Source organism: Macrobrachium nipponense, chromosome 24 (genome assembly GCF_015104395.2).
Source record: "Macrobrachium nipponense isolate FS-2020 chromosome 24, ASM1510439v2, whole genome shotgun sequence".
In the NCBI taxonomy this organism is placed as follows: Eukaryota; Metazoa; Arthropoda; class Malacostraca; order Decapoda; family Palaemonidae; genus Macrobrachium; species Macrobrachium nipponense.
Window position 1 is genome coordinate 64,280,676 of NC_061091.1, and position 22,242 is coordinate 64,302,917.

At 38.5% G+C, this 22,242-nt stretch overlaps 1 protein-coding gene across 2 annotated transcripts in view; it reads left to right on the forward strand.

Moving 5' to 3' along the window:
- LOC135205687 (TLC domain-containing protein 2-like) overlaps positions 1-19,245 on the forward strand; it is a 65,525-nt gene extending 46,280 nt beyond the window's left edge. For both annotated transcript variants that reach the window (XM_064236603.1, XM_064236604.1), the window contains exons 2-6: positions 4,369-4,451; positions 4,616-4,745; positions 11,307-11,536; positions 13,114-13,205; positions 14,233-19,245. In XM_064236603.1, coding sequence (XP_064092673.1) covers positions 4,369-4,451; positions 4,616-4,745; positions 11,307-11,536; positions 13,114-13,205; positions 14,233-14,358 — 661 coding nt within the window. In that variant the 3' untranslated portion in view covers positions 14,359-19,245. The remainder of the gene's footprint in view (positions 1-4,368; positions 4,452-4,615; positions 4,746-11,306; positions 11,537-13,113; positions 13,206-14,232) is intronic.
- The last annotated feature ends 2,997 nt before the right edge of the window (positions 19,246-22,242 follow it).

Below are 22,242 nucleotides of genomic sequence, written 5' to 3' on the forward strand. Positions count from 1 at the left end.
GGCTTTAGATAGTTACTTTCAAGGTTAACATTCAACGATTATAATAATATCCTATTTCGAATATTAACGGTGTAATTCGCATACAGTAAATTATTAAAACACTTTTCAGTTGCAAATGTACACCCAGATATCCTTTTATTTACCTAAAACTTACACATACCGTAACTATTTAAAGCCTGGAACGGAGTGTTACCATACAAAAACACCACAGGCGGATGGACAGATGAAAAAAAACAGAGCATAGTTAGACGCTTGTAATGAAGCTTTAACTTGCATCCTTGATTATTTTAGAAACATCCAGTAATTCTAGTTTGTGCCCGATCCCTTAGGAATGAAACTTATTAGTTTTGTAATCTCTCTCTCTCTCTCTCTCTCTCTCTCTCTCTCAGGTTAGAGGTCGCAGGCTGGTCTTACAACTATTCTTTTGTTAATAATTCATTATTCGTTATGAAGGAGGAGTGTGGAAATATATAGAATTTGGACCAACGGCCAAGCGCCGAGAGCTATGAGGTCATTCAGCGCTGAAAGGGAAATTGAGAGTAAAATGTTTGAAAGGTGAAACAGGAAGGTAGAAAATAAGATGGATGAAAGAGAATACGAACGAAGGTACAGTAAAAGGAATGAAAGACGTTGCAGCTAGCGGCCGAGGTGACGCTGCAAAGAATCTCAAGTAATGTATACAGTGCACCGCGTGAGGTATACCTAGACGACACTACTTCCCTACTGGGAGTTTTTTGTTAGTGACCTTCCTGTGGCGTCGGTCGTCCTCTGGGCTTTTGTGCTGCCCCTTGAGTGCTGAGTACGTGACTCAGGGGTTCCTCAGGGGATTTGGAAAAGGTGTAAAGGAAATCCCTTCGGAGTCCATTCTTTGGCTAAAAAAAAAAAAAAAAAAAAAAGTTTTGTGTGATGCCATTTTGCGAATGCTGTATCTGTTTGTTTGCTAAGTTTTGTAAATACCTTTAGCTGTACGGGAGTCTCTCTCTCTCTCTCTCTCTCTCTCTCTCTCTCTCTCTCTCTCTCTCTCTCTCTCTCTCAGATTGAAAAAATGCGATTTCAACTCATGATCTGGATCGAGTTTCGAAGAAATTACTCGTGTGATTAGTATTGTACACTGTACTGTATTAAATAAGAAATTCCCCTCTCTCCTCGCCTCTCTCTCTCTCTCTCTCTCTCTCTCTCTCTCTCTCTCTCTCTCTCTCTCTTCTCTGTGCAACGCCACATTTTTTGTCTTCACAAATCTATTTGCCTCATCTTAAAGGAGTTTTGGTCCGTTTAATCTTTATACGTTTTTTTTTTCTTTTTTGGGGGATAGCATAAACCCGTAGTGTTTGGGACCATTTGGGTGTAAAGGTGTAAAGATGAAGCATAAAAAGTTGGACCGAAGAAGGGATTTTGCATAATAATAATAATAATAATAATATCTAGTACATATACTGTATGAGCGGAGCCATTCGCTGCACTTGTAGTACTACTCTAGTCACACACGTATCCGTGTGAAATGAAATTAATACTAAATATGCCAAACCTTAATTTTATTTCATTTTTTAAAGTTTTAATGAGGTACTTAAGTATTTCGAATAAAACAACAGTGTTAAACCGTAGCACCATACATTTACGTTAGCGTGATAACTTCGTATTTGCACTGTCGTCACGACACTAGACATAATATATTTCAGTCAATCATTAGCCCTGGAGGCTTTTGAATATTACGGGTTTCATCAAGTGTTGCTTTTCTAAGATACTGGCAACGTCATGTCCGTGAAGAATGGAGGGATCATGAAGAAAGCGGATGCAGGAAGGAAATTACAAATTTGGTTGGAAGCCAAGGCAGAGATCACCGGGTTCGCTGAGTTGCTTTTGCAAACCGGTATCTGGTATAGCTACCAGGCCCCTCATCGAAGCCATGTTAGTTTATATTTGCAAACACATTCGACGGTATTGAAGCGACCAGCCCAGGATAATTGATGGCGAAAGTTGATATAATTCATTTAATTAGTTATAGATCTCAGGGCTCGGCAAAATAAGCGAATAAGCCTACGGAAACAAGACTTTCAGCATAGGCCTATGTGCGCTAAATGCAACGTCGTTTCAATCCCACAAGTAAAGCACGGGAGAGTGGAACACGTGGCATTTCCTCGTGTAAATTGTCTCTCTCCCCGCCCTTGAACTTTTGGCTGTGCAATTGAGCGCGCGTTCTTCTCTATTGAAGATCATTCTTTCGTACCCGGAAAGCATTTTTGAAGAATGCCGTGTTTGGCGCATTTGTGTAGCAGACAAATAAACCAACCACCTTCCTTTGTTTCATGTCATGGTCTTGGTTTTTACATTATTGTCAGGTCTCTGAATCATGTTTCCCAATTTTTTCCCCAAGTTTTTGTTGTCATGTTGCAAGCCATTATAATGTGCAAAATGACAAGATTGCAAAAGAAAGTCATTTATATTTATCTATGTAAATGTGGAACGCCGACCATGACCTGGTTGCTTCAACGCTTTCGCCTCCCAGTTGTCAGTTAGTGTTTTGTTTTTATTTATGGCAAATTTGACATAACATGTTTTTATTAGTACTAAGCAGGGTAAATTTACTGTTTTATTCAAGTTGTAAGCACATTACCCTTGGATATGTTGTTAGAAATAAGTTGGCGAAAATGTTTTGAGATCAGAGACGTATTTGAGCTCTATTGATGACGAAAAGTAAAAAGAAGTGCGGTTCGATGGAAGGAGATCATTATGGCCTCCTCCTGTTTGTAAGTGGGTCTTGCTTGCTGTTTCTTCTCGCATACATGCAAAGCTGAAAGATTCTTTTACTCATTTCACAACCGCAGTTCCAAACAATCTCTCACTAGCGCTCTCTCTCTCTCTCTCTCTCTCTCTCTCTCTCTCTCTCTCTCTCTCTCTCTCTCTCAAGCAGACAGATTGTAGTTACTAGTTAATCCACAATTACAGTTAAAAGCGCTCACGGACCTGGACAGAAGGAATGGCTGTGTAAAACCATTACGTACAGTTATGAATGCACTAAGAGAGAGAGAGAGAGAGAGAGAGAGAGAGAGAGAGAGAGAGAGAGAGACCTTGGCAACAAAAAAGGGGGCAGTTGAAGGGAAATGAACAGGATGGGGCCGTTTACCAGCAACAGGAATGAATTTACTCTCAGAATGAGGCAGTTGACTGAAGCAATGTTATGTAGGAAGCTGCCTCTCGTTTCTTCTATTATTATTTTTGTTTCTTGTGTATGGCAATTCACTCTGCCTCTCTCTCGCTTACATTACTTTTATTGGACGCATGCCCCTAATTTTCCTTTGTATTTTGTTTATGTCCAGCAATAGCTGTGGCCAGCCAGTTGATGGTCTATTAAGCTTGTTGCAGGCGAATGTTTGTTCAATTTGAACAACAATCACTTTGTATTATGATTGTGTGATCCAAAGTCGCCGAAGCAATTAAGTAAACTATCTTGCTAATTACCATTATTATATCTTTAACACTTTCCTCTATAATTACACACAATAGGCAAGGGAAAACACCACAAGTAAAAATTGTGATTTTATAACAGAAGCGGCAGACATTACAAAATAATGGTTCTGATTTCTGGTGGTTAGTGTCGAAAAGTTTTATATTATATATATATATATATATATATATATATATATATATATATATATAATGTATCTTTTACCCAGTATTTGAGGATAATTAGACATGTTTTGTAAGAGCTTAGTGAGGAGAATTATGTTGTGTGCGCTAAGAACTTGGAGAAAGGGTATATAGTGTGGGAATTGCATTCTGTTGGTCGAAATTCATACAGATGAGAGGGTGCTGGTTATGGGGGGAGGTGGGGTAGTAGGAGACGCTAACGCCAGTAGCAGCAACTTCTGTAACGGAAACTCGTCTGTAACATAAAGAGCCACACAGGAAACCCGTTCTTGTAGCGGGAGGTCCGGATTAGACTCAAAAGTAAGTGTGCGTAGCAACTTCCTCCCCCAACTAGGTAATTTGTATTTTGCGCTATGTACGGAGGACCTGAATTGCTACGTAGCATAATCTTGGAACACTTGTTGGGGGAAGTAAGATAGATTTTTCCTATTGATAGTAAATATGAACTGATATACTTCGAATATGATCTGACCATTTACTGTTTTCTGAGAAATTTATTTAGTTGTTTTCCAAATGTCATAAAACAAAGGATGAAAAGATCGGTGTAAGGAACTGGCATGTTATGAAGGTTTGCGAAAGAATAATAGAGAAGCATTTTATCACTAATTTGATTAACATTATATTACATGATCATCACTTTAGTTTTTTGTTTTTGCTCTCATTTTAACTGAGTAAGGCATTGTTTTAGTCCTATATTTGCTCACATTTTCTCCGTTTTTCCAGCATTTACGAACATCCAAAACTCGCCGAAGACTTAATTGACACATACACTCCATCATCTCACATTCTCATCTCTTTCTCCGTTGGTAAGTTGATGCTTGTACTTTATGTTGGTGTATAAAAGACCGTCATTTTAACATGATATCAGTAGAGTTCAAATAATGTTTCATAAAACATGAGCCTTCATAGGCCTATCTACATTTGTATGAGGTTAAGTCTTCCTTATTGCAATTTATTCCTTGACTCGCAGGCTATTTCATCCACGACTTCTTCGACATGGCCCTGTGCCACCGAAAGCGCTCGTCTTATGAGTTGATGGTCCACCATGCTTGTTGCATATGCTGCTTTGGGTTGGCCGTGTGGACGGGCATGTTTATTGGGTAAGAAGTTTTTTTTGTGTGTATTTGAAAGTATTTAAGAATTTTAATACACGTGCAGAAAACATCCTCAACATATACACGCACGCTAAAAGGGGTATTAACCTAGTATGATCCACCTTTGTCAAATCCAGAGTAAACTCAAGGTAAGTAAAGTAGACGGCCGCACGAAGATATCGCTTATTTGATATACCTATACTCTTTTTTTTTTTTTTTTTTTTTTATCTGTCCATCCGCCTGTGGTGTTTTCGTATGGTAACACTGCGTCCCGGGCTTTAAATAGTTACGCTGTGTGTAAGTTTTAGGTAAATAAAAGGATATCTGGGTGTACATTTGCAACTGAAAAGTGTTTTAATAATTTACTGTATGCGAATTACATCGTTAATATTCGAAATAGGATATTGTTATTATTGTGGAATGTAAGCTGAATGTATCTAAAGCCCGGGACGCAGTGTTACCATACACAAACACCACAGGCGGGTGGACAGATGGAAAAAAACAGAGTATAGTCAACCACACAATATGGAAGGAGGTGTACTATATAATACTTTGATTCCTGAGGGGCTAGAACTAAGCACCTCGGAATAGATGACTCTAATAGGCCTTGGGTTTACCGGGTTAATACTCATTAAAGGTTTATCAGCAGCATGTTGTGCTTGCCTACAAATACTGCATTGATCCATCCTTTCACTTCCTGTGCCAAAATTTTTGCTATTCTTACTCATCACCACAAAATCACTCCATTTTTATGCTGTACGTACTACCTACATACACTAGACAAACATTTTCACCTCTCAGCTTTGTTAGTTTTCATTTTGTTTGTTTTCGTTATCCGTACATCACTTCCATGTTGGAGAGTTTGAATACAATAGAATATAAAATTTAGACCAAAGGCCAAGCACTGAGACCTATGAGGTAATTCAGAGTTGAAAAGGAACTTGACAGCAAAAGTGTTTGGAAGGTGCAACAGGAAGAAGTTAAACCTGGTAAGTTGCACTATGAAACATTGTTAGGAAAGGGTTGAAAGTAAGATGGGAGAAAGAGAATGTGAATGGAGGTATAGTAAAATAAATGAACAGGGTTGCAGCTAGGGGCTGAAGTGACCTTGCAAAGAACCAGAAGTAATCCATACAGTTCACTGCATGAAGAGTTGGTTCAACAGACCCTTCATGTACTTCCACTTTTTCTTCCATCAGCACTTCAAGTCTTCCAAATTTGATAATAAAGCTAAATTAATCAATAAACAATGAAATACAATAATTTGGACCATTCAATACCTAACTTAATACGCACTACTATTATGTACCTGTAAATAAAGTGTATTAGTGTCATGGAATACAAGAAATACTGTACATACATACGTACATACGTATGTAGTAAAATGTGGAACCTTACCTTTTGAGTGAGGCTATCTCCGAAAGTGGCGACAGAGGAGGAGGACAAACTGCAGAAAATTTGTTACGTAGTACGTACACTTTACTTTACAAAATACATTAAAAATGTCAGGAAACATAGACTAAACTTTACAAAACACATTAACAAAACCGTAACACTTAACTTTACAAAAAACTTAAAATTAATTTTTTTTTTTCTATTTTACCCTTTTTTTTTTTTTTTTTTTTTTTTTTACTTTATACTTTTTTTTGTTTTTTTTTTTAACAAAATTTCAATTTCTTCACTTTCAACTTTCTGTTTTTTTGTAGTATTAGTTGGATCTTCCTTTTTGCTTACTCTCACTAAAGGCCTCTTTAAAAAATAACTATCTAAGGAAGGTTGCTTCTGCCTACTTTTCACAATGTTCCTGAAACGACTCAGGCAAACGTCATTGAACTGCACAAGCATACGACCTGTGTAAGCCTTTTCGGGGTGTGTCTTTTCTACAAATGATTGCACCTTATGAAAAGCAGCTAGAGGATCCTTAATTTCTGCTGTTGTCATAGGGTCGTCCTCCTCTTCCTCGCCGCTGCTAGAGAACTCTTCTTGAACGACGTTATGTTGCATGGCCTCCAACAGGTCATCCGTCGTAACCTCCTCTTGGTGCTTCTCGAGAAGGTCATTGATGTCGTCCTCGTTGACGACCAGCCCCATGGACTTGCTGAGTGCAACGCTCTCGTCAAGATCTGGTTGCGAAAGAGTTTCAGGATCGTCAACTGTTCCTGAATCTGCACCAGCTTCGCCCATGTCGAATCCCTCTAAGTCTCGGGCAGATACGGCATCAGGCCAGAGTTTCCTCCATAAAGAATTCAAGGTTCGCCTCGAAACCTCCTGCCAAGCTTTACCGATGAGTCGGATGCATATCACAACATCAAAATGCTCCTTCCAAAATTCACGCAAGGTGAGGTTTGTGGTATCGGTGATGTTGAAACATCTCTTGAAAAGATGTTTCATATACAGCTTCTTGAAGTTCGATATCACTTGCTGGTCCATGGGCTGGAGGAGAGGGGTGGTGTTAGGCGGAAGATAAAGAACCTTGATAAAAGAATACTCCGCTAGGATATCTTCCTCGAGGCCAGGAGGGTGAGCAGGGGCATTGTCCAACAACAGCAGACATTTCAGAGGGAGGCACTTCTCTTCCAAGAATTTCTTCACTGTCGGGCCGAAGCTCAGATTTACCCACTTGGTAAACAAAAGTCTCGTTACCCAGGCTTTCACATTAGCCCTCCACATCACTGGAAGCTTCTCCTTTAGCACTTTGTGGGCCTTGAAGGCTCAAGGAATCTCCGAATGATACACAAGTAGGGGCTTCACTTTGCAATCCCCACTGGCGTTCGAACAAAGTGCGAGTGTAAGCCTGTCTTTCATAGGCTTATGCCCGAGTAGCTTCTTCTCTTCCTGCATGATGTACGTCCAACAAGGCATTTTTTTCCAAAAAAGGCCAGTCTCACTACAGTTGAAGACTTGCTGAGAACTGTAGCCTTCCTTGATCGTCATCTTGTCGAACGTCTTAATTAAGGCTTCGGCCTCTTTCGTGTCCGAGCTGGCCGCCTTCCCATGCCGCACCACCGAATGGATGCTAGTCCGTTTACTGAATTTTTTGAACCACCCATGAAAAGCCTTGAAGTCTGGGGTTGGCGTCGATGTCCCTTCTCCTCCGTCGTGTTCGGCCTGGGCAATCAAATCACCGAAAATAGCGCTGGCTTTGTGGCAGATTGCTGTCTCGGTTATCGTATCGCCAGCGATTTCTTTGTCTTTTATCCAGACAAGAAGCAGCCTTTCCATTTCATCGTGCACGTGGCTCCTCTTGCTAGACAAAATAGTCATGCTCTTGGAAGGTGTAGCTACTTTGATGGCTTCCTTCTGCTTAAGGATGGTGCCTATCGTCGACGGATTTCGGCCATATTCCTTGGTGATCACACTCAATCGCATGCCAGCTTCATACTTCTTGATAATCTCCATCTTTGTCTCCAAAGAAAGCATCCTCTTCTTTCCGTGAACTTCAACTTTCTTGGGACCCATGACTACGTATATATACTGTACATAATTAAGTTATGAAGTACGTTTACGTATGTACTAAAGTTCTCACACAACACGATAAAGTAGTACTACAATGAAATCACTAACGAATTTACGTTAATAAACTAAATCGTATAGAACAAACGAATTCCGCGTGGTTACGATAACGATGCTGCTGCCGAGTGGCTGAAGAAGCACGCCGCTACATAGATGCACGAAGGGAGAGATGCTGACCAATAGGAGAGCAGGATCTTATGGCAGTGACTAGCATCAGGAACCAATGGGAGAGCGGGAGGATGGTGGCGAGTACTCAGTTGGCGGTGCGCGAGTTTTAAAATTGTTATCGGTGGTCCGGGCGAATCTCGGGACTTTACAGCAACAACCTTTCGTATCCTGAACTATTTTCGTATGTAAAGCCAAAAAATCTTAGTATTTGCTTTCGTAACTCGAATTTTTCGTAAGTTGAGCCTTTCGTATATCGAGGTACCACTGTACCTGTATACAAATGACTACAAATAAAGTGCATTTACCTTTCCACCACTCCGCTTATGTTAACATGCATAGCTTCATCCTAATGGTTTCCCTTTATCCTCAGACACTTTCTCCACCTTGTATGTATTTTTAGGGAATGCTTCAAACTTTTTTCACAAGTTTTTGCAAGTTCCACGTTGGACGAGTCGGTTAAGTGGTCAACTACCACTCAGGGTCCGGATTTGATTCCCCGCTCTCCCAACACAGAATTAGAGGAATTTATTTCTGGTGGTAGAAATTAATTTCTCGACGTGGTTTGGATACCACAAAAGCTGCAGGTTCCGTTGCTAAGTAACCAATTGGTTCCTAGCTACGTAAAAATATCTAATCCTTTGGGCCAGCCCTAGTGGTCTGGTTAAACTAAGATATTCTTAACAAGGTTTTGCAATATCTTTACACTGTTCTTAATCACTCACCACTGTATCCTGCAAAATCCCATCTCTATTCATGAACCATTTTCTTGTCCCTCAATTTTGCACCCTCATGTAATGCCTTTTCTTTTACTTATTGCATATTACAGCCATTCAAAAAAAAAAGAAAAAAAAAATATATATATATATATATACTATATATATATACAGTCAGCGCCATTTGTATTGAGAATTTTTGGAATTCTCAATCATTTTGTTGTTTTTTGGACCCGTATCATATTTCCCGCAAAAAAATCGGCCGGAACAAAATTACTAATTGGCACCTTTTGTTTATCTACCCAAGTACTACTGGTGACAATTTCAAAGAGTTGGTATCCAATTGTCAGCCATAAGGAGTGCATTTCTTTTGACGGCGGTCCACATATTTCTTTTTTGTGCTTTGTATGCAGTGAGTGTCGCCGTCTACCATGCCCTTAGAGTGATGTCTGGTAAAAATACCAGCCATGATAATATTGTGAGAGTTGTTGATCGACATAAAGTTGGTAAAAGAAACCGAGAAATTGTCAAAATTACTGGTGTTAATGAGAAGACAGTGTCGCGACTTCTCCAAAAATGGCGTCGGGCTGGATCTGGTGATAACGTTCCCGAACACAAACACGGCGAGGGTAGGTCTTTGAAGATTCCTACGAAGATTTTAAGGCTTTTAAGGCATCAGTTGGACCTTAATCCTTCAATTAATGCAAAGGAATTGAAAGAAAAGAACCCTAAGCTCCTTAGAAATGAAAATCTCTGTTAAGGACAATTCAGCGCAACATCCAGAAGCGTCTAGAATATTCCAAGGTGAAAGCGCGAGTCAAGCCCCTCGTGACTGCTAAAGCAACGTTGCCGTCGTGTTCAATTTGCCAAGGACCATAGGACTGGGACCTTGTACAGTGGCATAAGGTCCTTTGGACCGATGAAGCAATGTTCTGCATCAGTGAGGAACAAGGGCACGACGGTTTGGAAGTCACACACTTTGTCAGCGTATGTGAACCCCGCGGCTGACCGTGACCAGCGTTAAGCATCTGCCATACCTCATGGTGTGGGGGTCCTTTGGCTACGGTGGACTAGGGATTCTTGTCATGCTTCCTAGATGCTAAACGCTTAATTCTGAGCGTTATATTAAGCTGCTAAAGGACAATTTACCCGAGTCTTTCGCCAAAAACCGGCTGTGAGATCCCTTCAGTAGGATGGCGCCCCATGCCACACCTCAAGGGCATCCAAAAGGTCTCTCTGACAACGAGGTTGAATTTATCCATGATTGGCCTGCCAATCACCTGATCTGTCCCCCATAGAAAACCTTGGGGAATCTTGAAACGCCGCCTTAGTAAGGAGGATACGTCAACAATCCCCAAGCTTGAGATTGCAATAAGAAGGTCTGGGGGGAAATACCCCCTGCCCACTGTCAGAACTTGGCTGATTGTCATCCACAGCGACTCCAAAAGGTCATCAAGTCCAAGGGCTTCCCCATCAGGAAGTAACAATGACGGCATAAGTGTTAAACTATTTTTTTTTTATTTTTATAAATGAAATTTATTTTTTCTGCAGGCTAATTTTTCTTTTCTCAGTACAAATGGCGCTGACTGTATATATATATATATAGATAAATAATATAATTATATATATATATATATATATATATATATATCTATATATATATATATATCATATATATATATATATATATATATATATATATATATATATACTATATACGTATATATATATCATTGGTCTGGATGTATAGAATTTAGACTAAAGACCAAGCACTGGGACCTATGAGGTCATTTAGCGCTGAAAGGGAAATTGACAGTAAGGTTTGAAAGGTGTAACATGAAGAAAACCTAGCAGTTGCACTGTGAAACAGTTGTTAGAGAGGGTGATAAGTCAGGTAGAACTATGTGTGTGTGTGTCTGTATATATAATAAGCAGTTTATCCTAAAGGGATGGTTCCATAGAAAAACAAGATAACAGTTGCTGTAACATTTATCCTATAGTCACAGAATCAAGGATGATTCTCCTTCCATGCAGAAATCTTCCTCAGCATAACTACAGGTACAATGATACAGCAGAGCAGAAGGCTCCTTAGCATATCAGAAGACTTAATTCTTTGTTCTTGGTCACGTGTTTGTGATAAACTAATGATCTTCCTAACTTGACTTATTTCCAGGTATGCTGTCGTTTCACTGTTTGTCGAAGTGAACAGTGTTTTCCTACACATAAGGCAGTTGCTCATCATCACAGGAGTAGGGAAAGAAGAGGTGCGGTACCGTATCAGTTCCATGCTGAACATTGGCACGTTTGCCATATTCCGTATCGCTGTCTTAGGGTGGATGACTCGGTGGATTGTCTTGCACAAGGACGACCTTTCTTTGCCAGTCTATACATTAGGCAGCGTAGGTAAGTGATGGACAGTATCAGTGACTCTATTCAAGTATACTAGTCTGTTGATATGTGTTAGGTTTTAATTTGCACATAAAACATTTTCAGCAGAATGGACATTGATGAATGTGCTAAAGGAAATCTTAGGGATAACATGGGTATGTTTTTTTATTATTATTAGTATAAATCTTCTATATTGTTCAACTAAGCTTGATATTTGAAGAAACATTGGACTTTACAAAGAACTATATTAATTAAGGTAAATCTAAAATGCCACATGATATTTGACACTTATCGATGTAATTACTGCTCATTTATATGTAGTACTATGAAATCTAAATTTTTATAGCACTTCCCTGCTCAATCCTCTGGTTCAATCCAATTAGTATCCACATGCCACACCTTACCTCTAGGTATAGTACATAACCTGCCAAAGTTGGAAATAAATTGACTGTCTGTGTGAGAGAGAGAGAGAGAGAGAGAGAGAGAGAGAGAGAGAGAGAGAGAGAGAGAGAGGGGGGGCAGACTTGGTTGTGAAACTGGTGACCTGAATGCACATGAAATGTGCTGGTGGCTTACTTTTTTTCACGGTACATCTAACTGAAGAACAACTAACACTGGTAGGTAACCAGTATTGTAAATACAAGCCCAAACATTTCATAAAATTTCATTACGAGGCAGCTCTTTGTGGTTGAAAACTTTTATTCAGATGTATTTCACTCAAAGTTTGTTCATTCTTATTTTTTTTTTCATAAAACTAATTCAATGAACTTTCATTTTATAAAATAATGGTCATGTTATTTATTGCCCACTGCGCTTGTAAATGGTTCCATTCTTAAACAGGCTGTTTATATTGAAAGTAGCTTCCAAATAGAAATATGTATGAGGTTAAAATAGAGAAGTTGTAGATTTACCATTTCCCATGTGTACATTAATGAGCACCCTTAATTCAAATGTTTGTAGGTTCCAGTTATGAGAGGTAAGTGAATAGGGTGTGCAGGTAATCTCCAACTGACTAAGTCAGAGACCACTTTTCCTCCATTTGTCTGTCACTCTCACCTCACCTCACCTCTCCCCGTCCTCACAACTTGCATACAGTACAAGGCAGTTCAAACAAAACTGGTAAAAAGATGACCTTCATGCATAAATATGCCTAATGGGAAGTATGGTCATTCAATCTATCCATCTGTCAAAGTGTATCTTTTTTTTTTATGTAAGTAATTAGCCAAAATGCAGAATTATCGGTGAAAATGCCTCACATTTTTTTAATTACAACTCTTAACCTCAACCATAACTCTTGAACTACTGTACTTGTATGAGACTTCATATTTGGTATGCTATTCCATTAATAAGCACTTTCAGCTGAGCGCATTAGGAAAAGTGTTGGTTATCTATTTTTGCAAGAACAATGGTTGTGCCTTTATACATTCCAGCCATTATACATTCCATTCATCCAAATACTCTTAGAGAGAAGCTGATCAAGGGTCACTAGGTTGTGTGAATTGCTTTAAAAATACTCTCGGGGTATTTGTTAGGTAGCATATAATCATGGCTTGATACAAATATAAATGATCTTTGCCTTAATATTTTTCCAGTTTTGGCAGTAATAATGCTGATGAGTATCGTGCTTTTCTGCCGCATTTGTATAGTGGACTTCACAAAGAAGAAACAGAGGGACCACACTATGGTAAGATCAGCAGTAGCATGTAAATTAACTTTCTAACTTCAAATGAACTACGAAAGACTATTTCTGGTACTATACTTTGTCATTTTACTTCATTAATTATAAGATTACAGAAGCAATACTGCATTTGACATAAGTTTTGAGAGTGTTCTGTGGGTTGGTAGACAAGGTATTGCAAATGAAGGGAAATTAATGAGAGTTGAGGTTGGCAGATGCATTCCAAACCAAGTGAAAACTTGAATTTGCTGCTAAACATTAAGATTAGCACTAGTTTAGATGGTAGCTCTGAGTTGACAAGTCTGTATTATAATTTCTTCTTATACTTTGAGGACACCTTAGAACAGTAACACTACAACTGTACTATTAATTGCATAAAATAGAAAAAAAACCAGAATACAAATTAGGAGGTGGTTTAGAGTTGATTTGTTATATGTTGATGTGCTAGATATCCTGTATGACCAGTACATTAGCCCTCTACAGGTTTAGTGGTCATTATTGTGCCTCTTTTTCAAGGGCCAAGTTTTATGCATGCATTTCATTTATAGTATTTGGTCATAGTGTGACTAGAGGGTAGGAAAATTGCTGGACTAGTCTCTATACTATCTTGGCATGATGCAGATGTCAAACTTGTACAATAGTGTTAAAATATTTAGCCAATAATTGTAATGCACTACAGGCAGTCCCTGGTTATCGGTGATCCGGTTTTATGGTGCTTGTCTAGTGCCATAAAATCGGCAATTTATGGTGCCACAACGGGCCGAGTTCTGCTTATTGGTGCCAAAACGAGCCTTATGGCATCATAAGCGTTCTTATGGCACGCCATAAGGGTGCTTATGGGCTGATAACCATTTATTGTTGCCATTATGGCCCCATAAATTGCCAAGTTTTGGTTAATGGCGGTTTTTGCTTGTCGGCACACCCCTGGGAACGGAACCCCTGCCAATAACTGGGGACTGCCTGTATTTTTTTTTCTTAGCACATCCACAATTATGTGAAGTATGCTGTTATTACCAGTGTTTTTTGTATTTAGGTTGCTGATAATACCCACAAGAGAAAAGTAAAGGAAGCAGAAGAAGCACCAAGCGGGATGTCGGGGAAGACAACTTTACAAGCGGCAAAGCTTTATTCCAATGCTACAAATGTTCATTTAGATTAGACAATTTCTCGCATAAGTTCATTCCTTGGTACAATGAATCATGGTTTTTGCCATGTGAGTTTTAAATAAATATGTCACTCCTCACAGAGCTGCATTTTGTTGTAGAAATCATACTTCATTGATTTCCTGATGCTCATGTTTCTGTACTGTAGTATGTACTGTAATTTCCTTATGGTTCCTGAGAATGTTCAGGTCGATGGCCAACATTATCAGATGCTTTTAGGTAGCTAGGTTTTGATTACCTAAATGTCTATGTTTAATGTAAGTTCCTTTTAATGTTGTATGACAAAGCAAGTCTTTCACAGTTTATCTCAATACAGAAAAGCCATAGGGTGATAATGTACCATTAGTTAAATGCATGTGTCACCAATCAACATCACAAGAAGACATGGCAATCGTGTGTTAATGGAACTATAATGGATTTAAGCAAACCACATGCACCGCTGTATACAGTATACATTTTACATGATAGAAATATACTGTACATTAATATTGTTATTAAACAGTAGAATACAATACTGTATCTCAGGATCAGCATCACAATTGCCTTGGTTGGACTTCTCTTTATACTCGAGAGATTTCTGATTGCATAAACTGCATTGCCTTTGTAAGCTGACAGATGCCTTTCTAGAGTACTGCAGCGCTCGTTCATCCATCTCGTATTTATTTCTTTACTGGAATTGAGGCAACTCATTGCTAGAGCTTTAGATTACAGATATGTAGCTGTATCTCTTCAGTGAAAAACAACTAGGCTATTTATCATTTACTGAACACAGTGTACTGTATATTATGAGTGTGTATTGTGTAGGTTTGTATATGTGTATAAACAATGCAAATAGTAAAGGAAATGAAAAGAAAAGTGAGGAAAATACAGGAAACTAAAGTTACTACACATGTTACGTATAGGAAAGTACCTAGAGACATTTAGTATTGATACATTTAGCATTTACACTGCAACATTCCATTATGAAAAAAGTGCATATAGAATCAGAACTTATCAGCTTCTCTAGTTGATAAGTGGTATTTAATAGGGTGCATTGGTCAGTGGTTAAGAGATCCAACCCTTTGAGAAGATGGAAATTTTACTGCCAAATTTATAAGGGGATTGGGAGTTCTTTTAAATATGTATCCTGTGCAGTATACATGTTGAAGAAACTAAATATACAGTATAGTTAAATTGCAAAAAAAAATTTTTGCAATTCTTTGAATTCTGAAGACAATTGCTTTCATTTATGTTATTTAATTTAGGAAATGTTGTCAAAAGTGATGACTAAAAGAAATACATATTGAAGAAAAAACTTTTTTAGGAGTAGTGACACCTTTTTGTGTATAAAATTTTATAAGGTGATTGCTTAGGTTTTATTCAAATTTAAATTTGTTTCTCATTGGATCATGGAGTCAGTGTACCGTATAAAACATATAAGTCATGGTAATATTATTTTGAATAGTTTTAAGTAAAACAAATTTTTTCTTGTCACAAATGTATTTTTTATTACTTTTTTAAAGCATTATTTTCTATATTCAAGCCACCTGAGATGTTTTAGCTTTCAACCTTGAAAGCTACTGTGATCAAATATTTACTAGTTCTTACTGTGTATTTTGAAAAGCCAAGGTCACTCAATATTGTAATGTAAGAGGAAATACTGGATAGTTTAAGGCATTAAAATGTGGTTTAAAGCTTTTATCAACATTGCAGAGATCAAAAGCAACAAAGTTAGAAATACGTAGCTTAAGTAGCCCTAATACTGACAGCTATCTGTAACTGTTACCAATTATAACTCAGTCTACTGTGGGAACAGAAAACTGAAATTATAGCCGAGATTAAGAAAAGGTCTAAACATTGCTGCTGTATTAGGAAATAGTATCTGTCATAATTAAACTGTACCAGGGTGACACATAATCAATCAGACTTTTTGCTTGTAATACACGAGCAATTTCTGTTTATTATGTGGTAAACCTCTATGTTGTATAATGAAAAGAGAAAGAATAAGTTGTGCAGCAGTCATCCAAGTACTGTAACATAATACAAGGAACCTAATCAGGAAAATGAAATTTTTTTCAAGTAGATTGAACTACTTGGAAGGGTTGCCTATTATGTAAGCAGTGCTAAATTGAAAGATTATTTTGAGCTAGGTAAGTAAACAATTGTGATATGTGTACCACTGTGGCCTGAATGTTTCAGTTTTTTTTACACTGAAGCGAGGATTTATATTTTACTATATAGTAAGATGAAGGTTGTGAATCTAGATTCGTAGCTTACACACCTTGGAAAATAATAATAAAAAAAAGTGGGAGAAAACTGTACTATATTAGTATAAATCTATACATTTGTAGTTGTTGCACAAACTCATACATACTCTTGTTAAATTTAGTGTTGGCTGAATGGCTACATTGAGCATGGTGCTTGAAAATTTGTATTCTGATGTACAGTAGTACTGTATTTAGTTAAAAAATTATCATTGTATTGATTTTCCTGTATGTTTGTGTGTATATACACACACACACAGAGGCAGTCCCTGGTTTACAACGGTTCCGGCTTACGATGTTCCAAGGTTATGGTGCTTTTTGAATTTATTTATTAAAATTATTTCCCAGTTTACGACATGTTCTGGGGTTACAACACTCATGATGCAGATCCAATGGAAGAAATATGACTTCAAAAAGACAAAATAATATTTGGAGGGTTTTTTATGAAAAATGCAATAAAAATGTAGTTTATGTAGTTTACAATACACCCAAAGCATCAAAAGTAAGGTTTTCTTAGGATTTTCGACAATGTTTAGGTTTACCAAGACGATTTGCGGTTTATGACTATTTTCAACTTACGACTCCCTGCGAAAACAGAATCCATGTTGTAAACTGGAGACTGCCTGTATATATAGTTTATAGACTAATGGTTCTCTAAACTTGTCTAATTGTTTAAAATTTATTGATTTCCCTGGATTACATTATATATATATATATATATATATATATATATATATATATATATATATATATATATTGCTTTTGTTGAAATTCCCTAATATGACACCTACCTCTGTGTTAAGCAAGTGAGCGTGAGGAATCCTAACTCTGGTCATTACCTTTGATTCTTTTAAGCATATGCTTTACCAGTTTTTTCAGCTGAATAATGTACCATCACTGAATAATTATTTACTATACTAATACATAATTGATGTATGAGAAATACTTGCATTGCATTCCATGTGATTGAACTTCATTAATATCTGATACTATGAGTGAACTCATTCATTTTAATCACCAGTGATTAACCACAAAAATAGTACTCTGATGAACAAAAGTAGAAAGCTTTTATACAATACAGTATTTTCTGAAGCTTGAAGCTTTTGAACTTACCATAAATGCAACCATCATTGGTTTTCTCTTACTTATAGAAATTTCCTGCGACAGCTGTGTCTTGCAGTTTTTTCACATGAAGTTAAGTGCATTAATGTAACAGGTGCCCTTTAGCCTGATATATTCAAATATTTCATGTGGTACAGAGTAGAAGTTAAAGTGGTGCTATTCAAAGAAACAAAAGCTAAAGTATGCTGAGGTATGTATTAATACTAATGGTGTTCATACTTTTTATGAAATGGCCGATTACAAGTAGCATTTTTAACATGGAACAGTTTACTTGGAAGGATCATTTGAGAACAGTAACATGCTTTTGGAAGTATTTTTTGTTGATATAACTTTTGTAGTCCATGTTCTATGCTCCCACAGATTTGAACAATTAATTTTAGGTTTGTTTTGAATGATTTCAAGAGTAAGGCATTTTTAATTTTGTCCTGTAAATATGTCTGACGTCATTCTTGTAGTAATATGTTTGTCACTTGTGTAGAAGAGTAGAATTTCTGAAGGCCATTTGTGTCATGTAACCCTGTGTCTAGTCATGAGCACATCATTGTGTTTTGTACAAAAATAAATACAGACAATGACACATGTAGATGTTATTCATGCAGAGATGTTTCAAGTTTCCCAGTTCCTTAGGACAAGTTATGGTGATTTCTTTGGCTTTTTAATTTTTCTGATGATTTAAGGGACGTGCGGACGCCATAAGGCCCTTATTATAACATGTTTGCTTCTTGACCTTGTGGTCTGTGGGATTTGCTTCAGATTTTCACCTCTAAAGTTCATGTAATTTTAGAACAAACCTGAATCTGTTTTTCATTTATTTATGTATAAGAAAAGTTACAGAATAAAATATTTTATCATAGACAAATATAATTTAAGTTGTTATAAATTTATCATTAGTTGTACTACAAACCAAAAAAATTTCATTGAATTGTATGTAGTAGTCATCTCGGATATGAATTTTTACTTTTTTGGATTAGAAGTTTTAAGAAATCTTAAAAAAAAAAAATTTTATTGTTATAACTTAAAAATTTTGATAGGTAGAAAGCTAATTTTTTTTTTTTTGGTGAAAGCGCTTCTACAAATGAGAAATATACCTTGACATACAATTCCCTTTGGGATAAATCCATACCAAGGTAAAGTGAATTTAATGTTTTATCTGTGTGAGTGACAAATTATCATAACTGTATGATCTAATCACTGATACATGGAAGTTGTGATTTTTTTTTAGTCACTACAATATTTTATGTAATTTCATTTAAATGCGAGGGATTGTTGAGATTATTTGTTGCTCAATGAAAAAAGCAAAATTGTCAAAAACTGAAAAATTTTGTTGAGTAGTACAGTAACACTTTAGGATATGTTTATTTGGATACTGAAGTATCCAAAAATGTTGATAACTAATTTTTGGTAATTTCTCAACATTTGGTCATTGGGAGAAAATGATATTGTTAGTATACAATTAAGTTTTGTACATACTTACCCGGCAGATATATACTTAGCTATAGTCTCTGACGTCCCGACAGAATTCAAAAACTCGCGGCACACGCGACAGGTAGGTCAGGTGACCAGCCCACTCCCGCGCTGGGTGGCGGGAATAGGAACCATTCCCGTTTTCTAACCAGAATTTTTCTCTTCCACCTGTCTCCTGAGGGGAGGCTGGGATGGCCATTAATCGTATATATGCTGCCGGGTAAGTATGTACAAAACTTTATTGTATACTAACAATATCATTTTTGTACATGCAACTTCCCCGGCAGATATATACTTAGCTGATTGACACCCTTGGTGGAGGGCAAGAGACAGTTACATACTAATTATTTTTGAATATAAAAACAGGGAAACAACATACGTTGTAGGTATATTAACAAAAAACAACCTTGGTTCCTACCTGATATGGAAGAAGACTTCATTGATACTGTCTATGAGTCTGCTTTCCATCAGAGTTACAGAGAGGATGAGACCTGCGACTGATAACCCTTACGGATCATACCAATGGGGGCTTACCCGCTTACATGGTAGAGCCTTTTCTTGGATCGTACCAATGGGGGCTGACCCACTTACATGGCAGAACCTTGACCTGTATCATACCAACGGGGGCTAACCCTCTTACATGATAGAGCTTTAGGTATTTAAGACAACACAAGGAGCATAACGACCAATCCCGATCACCTGACCACACTAACAAGTTAGCACTACGATTTTGAAAGGGGTCAACTCCTGCACCCTCTTTCAATGGACCCAAAAAATGCACCAAACACCATTAAAAACCTAACTTAATAAACTAAAAAGGATTGGGTTCAGCTCCCTGTCCCAGCAACGAATCCGCAGATACGTACGCTCCTAGAGTAAAGCACTTGTCATACGTCACTTGAATGTCTCTCAAGGTCGACTCCACTAGAGTCTGTATAGACAAGTTCTTGTGGAATGCCAAAGAGGTAGCGACTGCTCTTACCTCGTGAGCTTTAACTCTAAGGAGGTCCAGTAACTTTACACTGTAAATGGGCTTCCTTGATTACGTCCCTGATGAAGAACGCCTGAGCATTTTTAGAGATCTGCCTTCTGGGATCTCTCACTGAGCACCATAAACTTTCCTTACTCCCTTGTAGTTCGTTCTTCCTTTCTATGTAGAATTTAAGGCTTCTCACTGGGCACAGAGCCCTTTCTAGCTCTGTTCCTACAAGCGAAGAAAGTCCTTTTACTTCGAATGTTCGAGGCCAAGGTTTCGAAGGGTTCTCATTCTTCGCCAAAAACATTGGTTTGAAGGAACAGAACGCCGAGTCGTTCCTAAAGCCAACATTATGTTCTAAGGCTTGTAGCTCACTTACTCTTTTCGCTGAAGCCAGCGCGACCAAGAATAAAGACTTCCTTGTCAGGTCTCTGAACGTAGCCTTACAGGGCGGTTCGAATTTTGATGTCATTAAGTACTTTAGGACCACATCTAGGTTCCAATTAGGTGCTCTAATCCCTCTGTTCTTTGACGTCTCGAAGGATCTTATCAGGTCATGCAAATCTTTGTCTTCCCCAATGTTAAGGCCTCTATGCCTGAAGACTGAAGATAGCATACTCTTATAGCCTTTAATTGTAGAAACTACTAAATTACATTTCTCCTTCAAATACAGGAGGAAATCGGCTATAAATCTGTCACAGATGGTACTGGAAGAGGATATCTTCTGAGCTCTACACCATCTGCGAAACACATCCCACTTCGACTGGTAGACTCGAATAGTAGATGGTCTTCTCGCTCTTGCGATAGCTTTTGCAGCTTCTCGAGAAAAGCCTCTCGTTCTGACAAGTCCTTCGATAGTCTGAAGGCAGTCAGAGCGAGAGCGGGTAGGTTTTTGTGATACCTGTCGAAGTGGGGTTGTCTGAGAAGATCTCTCCTGTTTGGGAGTGATCTCGGAAAGTCTACCATCCATCCCAGTACCTCTGTGTACCAGTTTTGTGAAGGCCAGAACGGGGCTATGAGGGTCAGTTTGGCTCCCTCTGCTGCTGCAAACTTCCTTACCACTTCCGATAATATTTTGAACGGAGGAAAAGCATACCCGTCTATTCCGTCCCAATCGAGGAGAAGGGAGTCCACCGCAATCGCCCTTGGGTCGGCGATCGGGGAGCAGTAACTTTCCAGCCTGTTGTTCCAATGGGTGGCAAAAAGATCTATATTTGATCTCCCCCAGAGGTTCCAAAGTCTGTTGCATACTTCCTGATGCAACGTCCATTCTGTAGGAAGTACTTGGTCTCTCCTGCTCAGAAGGTCGGCTCGTACATTTTTGTCCCCTTGGATGAATCTTGTCCGGAGAGTGATTCTTCTCTCTTCTGCCCAAAGCAGTAGTTCCCTTGCTTTCCTGTAAAGGGAGAACGAGTGCGTCCCTCCTTGCTTCTTGATATAAGCTAGGGCTGTTGTGTTGTCCGAATTGATCTGCAGGACCGAACCTGTGATCTGAGCCTCGAAGTGTATGAGGGACAGGTGAATCGCTGCTAATTCTTTCATATTGATGTGCCAGGACACCTGTTCTCCCCTCCAGGTGCCTGACACTTCTCTCGTCCCTAGAGTGGCTCCCCACCCCGCATCTGAGGCGTCGGAGTACAACACTAGCCGAGGGTTCGGAACGTGAAGGGATACTCCTTCGCTGATCCTGCACGGATTCATCCACCAGCGCAGGTCCTCCTTTATCTCCTTCGTGATCGGGAAGGAATCGGACAGATTTTGAGATTTCTGATCCCAACGTTCTCTTAGATAGAACTGTAACGGCCTTAGGTGAAGCCTTCCTAGAGAAATGAACTGTTCCAACGAGGAAAGGGTCCCCAGAAGACTCATCCATTCCCTCGCGGGGAACATTGTTCTTTCTCTAGGAAGGTTGCTACTTTTTCCAAGCAGCGGTTCTGTCTTTCCTGTGATGGAAACACCTGAAAACCCCGAGAATCCATCCGAATCCCCAGATAAACAATGTTCTGCTGGGGAATCATCTGGGATTTCTCGAGGTTTACCAACAGTCCCAAGGACTGTGTTAACTCCAGTGTCAG